This window comes from Rhipicephalus microplus, chromosome 1 (assembly GCF_043290135.1).
Source record: "Rhipicephalus microplus isolate Deutch F79 chromosome 1, USDA_Rmic, whole genome shotgun sequence".
NCBI classification, from domain to species: Eukaryota; Metazoa; Arthropoda; class Arachnida; order Ixodida; family Ixodidae; genus Rhipicephalus; species Rhipicephalus microplus.
In genome coordinates this window covers 199,986,100-199,992,842 of record NC_134700.1, presented here as the reverse complement: position 1 = coordinate 199,992,842, position 6,743 = coordinate 199,986,100, and the positions used below count along the sequence as shown (strand labels likewise).

The 6,743-nt window shown below is 43.7% G+C and overlaps 1 protein-coding gene across 5 annotated transcripts in view; it reads left to right on the top strand.

Annotated features, from left to right (window-relative positions):
• Nucleotides 1-3,907: 3,907 nt before the first annotated feature.
• Prp40 (pre-mRNA processing factor 40) overlaps nucleotides 3,908-6,743 on the top strand; it is a 66,981-nt gene continuing 64,145 nt past the window's right edge. For 4 of the 5 annotated variants that reach the window (XM_037412547.2, XM_075890058.1, XM_075890066.1 and 1 more), the window contains exons 1-2: nucleotides 3,930-4,058; nucleotides 4,431-4,499. In XM_037412547.2, coding sequence (XP_037268444.2) covers nucleotides 4,056-4,058; nucleotides 4,431-4,499 — 72 coding nt within the window. In that variant the 5' untranslated portion in view covers nucleotides 3,930-4,055. Of the gene's footprint in view, nucleotides 4,059-4,430; nucleotides 4,500-6,743 lie in introns of all 5 variants that reach the window. The other variant, XM_075890072.1, reaches the window with a different exon arrangement.

The following is a 6,743-nucleotide window of genomic DNA, read 5'->3' as shown; positions in this document are numbered from 1 at the left end:
GGTCACCAGCCACCATCAGACTTGTGATCTCTGTCATTCACCAGTGTGGAGTGAGTGAACAACTTTATTCACTCTGGGCTGGGTTCCCGCCTAGGAGTCGGCCAAGAGACCATGTCTCTCAGCAGCTTCTTTGGCATCTTGGATCGCCCAGAGTTGATTATCTAGCGCTGAGCTGAATAGCGCAGTCCGCCAACGCTCTCGAAGGTCCTCATTGGAGGCTGCGTCTCTCATATTGCCAGTCAGTGCTGGACACTCCCAGAGAATATGCACTAGTGTGGCCCTATTACTACAATACTTGCACAAATTGGCCATATACAAATCGAGGTAAATGTGTCTCATAATTATGGGATTAGTGTAGGTGCCTGTTTGCAACTGCCGCCATTGAAGGGACTGGGCCCTGTTGAGCTTGGGTTGAGGCAGAGAGTACTCTCGTCGTTGAAGTCTACAGTGTTGGGTCATCTAGTTAAATTTGGTAAATCTTTCCTTCCACTCCTCCACAGAGAGTCCGTGCGGGTGGTGTCAACCACGGACGTAGCTAGGAAGATGAGACCTCGAGCAACGTCGTGCGCCACCTCGTTAAGATTGACCTCCGTGTGGTCGGGAAACCAGAGGATGCTTGCATTTTGGTCGTCAAAGTGGGTTTTGCCTTTAGTAAGGGCTTTCAATGCAACTGGAGAGATCCTATCATTTGCAAAATTTTGGACTGCTGTTTGTGAGTCGCTGATAATAAACTGGGCATCAGTGGTGAGATACGGCGAGCGCGATAGCGGCCTCCTTTGCCATGTTCATGTGATTTGTGCTGATTGAAGCGATGGTTATGCATTTGTGCGTATGATCTACAACCACAGCAACAAAACGACGACAGTTTCGATAGCGCACTGCATGGATGAAGACCGCCTCCTCATAGAGTCCAGATGTTCAGAGCATAACTTTGGCTCTACTGATTCTTCTACCTTTGTTGTGCTCTGGGTGCATGTTCTTTGGCAATGATGGTATTATGAGTTTAGTTAGGATTTCGCATGGTATGTTGTATTTGATATCACGCTGTGCATGGTAAGAAATGCCGAGAATGTCGAGGATTTGGCGACCTGCTTTCGTATTGCTTAAGCACTCATACTGTGAGACCTGTTGCGCTTCAATTATTTCTTCAAGCGTGTTATGAAGGCCTAGTGTAAGAAGGAGTTTCGTGCTGGTACTCTGCCGAAGCCCTAGCGCCTGTTTATAAACTCGTCTGATGAGCCCGTGTTTTTTCCAGTGGTAGGCAGCGACATAAGTAATGTGGCTTGAGCACGAAGGAGTGGATAAGCCAGAGAATACTACATTTCTTCATGCCCTGATGTTTGTTACTTATTCTTTTAATGAGTCCCATCATTTGCACAACTATAGCTTCTAATTTGCAGATTGTCTCACCATTTGTGCCTTTGCTTTCAACCAGAAGTTGGCTCGTTGATCAGGATATCAAGTCTGGTTGTAGAAATGGCATCAAGAAATGGTAACATGCGATTATGTGTTTATATATATATATATAGGAAAGAAGTGTATACCTAAGGGCTGGTTTTTCCGTGTTTTGACACAATAATAAGGAGATACAAATGTAATGTAAATAAAAAGAAAGAAAAGTGGGTGAAGAAATAACCTACCGTGAGCAGGTACCGTGACCTACCTGCTCACGGTCACGGTATATATATATATATATATATATATATATATATATATATATATATATATATATATATATATATATATATATATTGAAAAGGGGTTTATTGGTGTGTGTTGCGACGGCGGCTCTATGATAAAAACACGACAAGCAGATGCCGGCGACGATCAGCACGAGGCGAGCAAGAGGAGCCCAGAACTCAGTAACCAAGCGGTAGCAGTGTTGCTTGCCTACGATGCGTTTTCTTCTTCACAATATATATATATATATATATATATATATATATATATATATATATATATATATATATATATATATATATATATATATATATATATATATATATATATATATATATATATATATATATATATACAAAAAAGCACAATTTCTTTATTTTCGTTCTGTTAATTGTGCATATATGTGTGCATGCAATGTTCCCATTATACCCGATGTATCTCAATACCAAACATTTCAGCGAAAATGCCTTTTGCACTTAATGTGCGAGTTTACATATTGCATGTGTAAGCATTGCTTGAAAAAAATAAGCCCTATCGATACGTGTTCTGTATTAACTCACTAGAAAACTATGCTTATCATAATACAGTAATATTATTTCATGGCAGAGGCAGGCCCACTTTGTCATTTCTTTATGCGTGCTGCTGCAATGCAATTAATGTACTTGTTTATTTTATTTTACTCCTACATAAATACAAAGCAGCACTTTATTATTTCTTGTATGTAATAGGCAATGAAGAAGGTAATAAATTTATAACCAGGAAATGACAGACCTATTGTATAGGTGAAAGCTGGTCGTAAGTCAAGCTGTTCTTAACCTATTAGACGTTTTCCTTGCTGAACTTCAATGTTGTGGAACTCTTGGTGCATTTTGGGGACTTATTAATTACAAAGCAGCTCTTTGACTAGCCTGTGTAATGCTGTCCCTCCGTGCATCCGTACGAACGCATTCTCCTCACCACAGGTGTTGGAGAGGAGCCAAGTAGGTCACGCTCCTATCGCAGTGCGCACTGACATCACTCTCAGGCACTGCGCCGTGCCCCCTACCGGGCTGCAGAAATTAGGTGCCCTTTTCCTCTTCTAACCACTACCACCCCCTCCATCACTCTCTCCCTTGCCTGCCGCACACTCACCACGGTTGGGCCCCCTTGTCCGTTCGCCCGCAACAACTGCCGCTACCACGTCAACCGCGTCTCGATCGCTACACCACCGACTAGTCGGTTCACGCGCAATAGACCTGACGCGCGCCTTACGTACGCGTTTTTGAAACATGCCTGTATGTGTCACCTCTTTCTCGCTTCAGCCTCTCCACCGCTCGAGCACACAGTTTCCGTGCTCGAGCACGGAAACTATACAGCATGATAAGGGGAATGTGCATCGATCTGGTCTTGGTCAACTTCGACGTCGAATGTCTGCAGGAACCTCTCAGCGTGCTACACTTCACCGATCGCATGGCCGTGAATAAGGTGGCTACCGTTTTAGTAAGGTGAAAAGCGCGCAAAGCCGGTTCAGCGCCCGTGTCCACTTTGACTGACGGCAGCCATATCGCTTCAAAGGAATCTTCCAGCGCTCACCGAAGTAACCACGTTATAGCGCCGTTCAACCCGTGACGCAAGCCGTGAGCAACGCTGCTGGTTCGCATCCCATCAGGGTTCCCTTTGGAAAGATGGTGTGAATTTTGTGTTTCTGTACTGCTAGCTGTTTGCATGTCCACAGGGTTCACTTCTCTGCATTTTACTTCTTAATTTTAGATTGCTGTGTTTTGTAATGTTTATTTGTTGAAGTGTCCGCCAAGTAACATGTATTCCATGAGAGCGAGAGAGACAAAGCGCCGCTGTGCTGGGCTGCACGCGGGTTTCTAGTACACGTTATCGCGGGAGTACAAAGGCTGATGCATGACGTCACAACCTCGGCAGAGCATTTTTTGGGGGTCACGCCAACTTAGCGCATACCAGTGAGCATAGAATTTCTTATAAATTTAAGAAACTGCGCTTTAGTGAGAACAATGGCGGCGCCCAGGAAGCTTTCTGTGAAAGGCAGCAGCAGCCAACGCGTGAAAAGAAGATACTTGAAAGCTTCACATTGCTGGCAGGTGCTGAAAGAAACCTTTAAGCAACTGTACGGCGCATTTATGACGCTGCGGATGTAAACGTTTACAAACGTCATCCAATTTCGAACTCTGCTTCTCTATCATCATCATCGTGCAAACCGCTTAAAACTTTGGATTGAAGTTGGCTACGATTGTCTTGTGTGCAAACTGGTAGGTGTTCTGTGTGTGTGTGTGTGTGCATTCATTGCCCGGCTTCTGTGCGGCTGTTGCGAAGTTCACACTTCATTACATTGGTCAACACAGGTGGCCCAAACAACAAAAGCGATCATGGTACGTTTGTTCTCCCTCTTTGTAACCTTTTTATTTAAATCCTTGTTTGTCAGCGGTCTTAAACCATGATGTTCTACGCGCTGATGTAAATATTGAAGTATCTGTAATGCTCATAAGGGCGACGCGTTTGCTTTAGCGTTTGTTCATGGATGTTGCTCAGGCTGCGCGGGCAGTTCGATAATGTGAGCTTTAATTATTGAAGAGCCGGTTTATTCGCTGTTAGGCTGCATCGCGAAATGACTGTTTGCTTTGTTCGTTTCGTGCGCTGTCGACAACTTTCAAGTGCGTTTAATAGACCCGGGAACGACAAGCGCATACCCCGGCAAAGTACTCCATGCCCACGATCTCACACGGCTCTTGTTTCGCTTACAGGACAGCCCAAACGTGAACAGCATGCCTCCGATGCCACCTTTGATGATGCCGCCGGCACCGCCGTTCGGGGTAAAGCGTCGATTTCTTTGCTCCTTCAATCCGACCACAGTGGAAGAATAGTTCCCACCTTGAACATGACGCACCTTTCTGGAGCGTGAATAGGTCGACATTTCAGCACATTTGGGTCCGAAGAACGTTGTTGAGTAACCGTGTTCTAGCGTGACTACAGAAATGTCGCGTCAGCGATCAGTTTCGTCTGTTACCGGCGCAATTTTGAAGAGCGGCCATTTAGCCACTGATCTGCGTGCTTGCAGATCGAGATATTGCAGTTAATAAACCGGAACCACGCAATTGTTTTCATGGAAATCAACTGATAGAAAAAAAAGGTAATATAGAATACTGCTAGAAGTCTACCTTACGACAATCTTATCTGCATGTAGTGAACGTGCTGAGTGTTAGCTATATTAGGTTTCAGTTGTCAGCGCTTCCTCACTTATTTTACAACCTTGACGGCAGCTGCAGGTGTCTGAATTTGTATTTATTTCCCATCACCAAAAGCTGTGTGAAAGACATTAACAACCGAGATCTTGCATCTGTTTGGGCCTCTTCAAGTGTTGAAACGTACTAAAATATATTGTATGCCACGAATATCAGTTTCATTTTCAGCGTTGTGAATATATATCAGCTAAACTGACAAAATTAATTGCCAAGGTCGTTGTGTTGGACATGTGCATGCGTGGCCGCTTTTTTTCTGTGGTAGGTCAATGAGGCAGGTGTACCACTGTTTGCTATCAGAAAGACTTTGTGTTCTTGAGAATGATTCTCAATAAATTGCCAGTTTTGGTTCACGGCCCGACAACCATAACGTGCGCCAGTATTGAGCACAATTTAGTTTTTTCTTTAAAACCCTGTAGCTTTGTTTTTAAAACTTTACCTTTAATAAAGCGTGTCAGCTACGGTGCATGTGATACCTTAGGATGTCTTCACAAACGTTATCGTTCTGATATGCGAAAATTGCTCGGGCATATGGCAGCATTGAAGCTTGAAACACAGGTGCCGACTTTTAGTGACATCATATATTTTCCGACACCACTCTCGTTTGTGCTGTTAAACCTATTGTAATGCCATGTTAAAGGGGCCCTGCAACAATTTTTGAGCGTGGTCAGAAAACGCTGCCGATCGGTAGTAGAGGCTCCCGATAACACGCGAGCTCAATGTTATAGCGCAGCACGTGGCCTGGAATTCACAATAAATTATTAGTCAGCTAAAAGTTGCTTTTTTCTTTGATTGACAAATGATGGAAGATGCTAAAAAATCACTCGTAGTAAGCCCATCTATCAGCCATTGGCTGATTTGAACATGGCGCCCTCGGTCGTTACAGAGATCACCGCGGGAGGCCGTTACTTGTCCACGTGTGCACGCGCGATCGCACTAAAAAAGCCGCGTATCCATCCTGTTCGTCGTACTGGATGGATTCTTAAAATTTTTGTGGCGTTGAATTTGTGAGGCAATAAGCTCTTCCAGTGAACTAATTCCATGGCTACTCAAAAAAGTGTTTCAGTGCCTCCTTAAGTCACTAATTGGACGTCGTGTATTAATTTCAACTTGTAAAAAGTGTTGTTGCTCTGAAAATAAGAACATATACCATCAAACAATTCTGGCTCAGACATTGCTGTGTGCTTTGTTTGAGACCGTTCATGGCTTGTCTATTGCTGAGTGCCAACTATGCTACAATTTTGATGTAAGTTAACACTTGGAGTTAGCTCTGGGCTTTTGTGTGTTTGAAGATAACATAAATAAGAATGAGAGGTGCTCTTTAACTTTAGGATCAGCCACTCAGTGCTACTTAAGTATGACCTCGAATCCATCCCTCTAGAGATGGAGTGGATGCATGCTTCTTGGAAAGTTTGTGCTTAGTTGTTAACGGCGTCGGCTTGTGTGTTGAGACTGGTCACGTGCCGTGTAACATGTACTTCTAGAAAAGGAGTGGTGACTTGTGCTCTCAATTGCAGAACTACCAAATACAGACAAGAGAAGGTATCTACAGGTTGAGGGGCCAAGCCAAGTCAAGAAAAACAGGATCTTTTCACACAAGCTCTCAAAAAAGAAAAAGAAAGGACAGTGTCACAAATGAAACCATGAATGTAATGGGGCCTACGAAAATAGTCTCCATGCACATGATCTAGACATTTGTTAGCACAAGCTCTCAAAAAAGAAAAAGGACAGTGTCACAAACGAAATCATAAATGTAATGGGGCCTACGAAAATAGTCTCTATGCACATGATCTAGAGATTTGTTAGAATAATTGATAC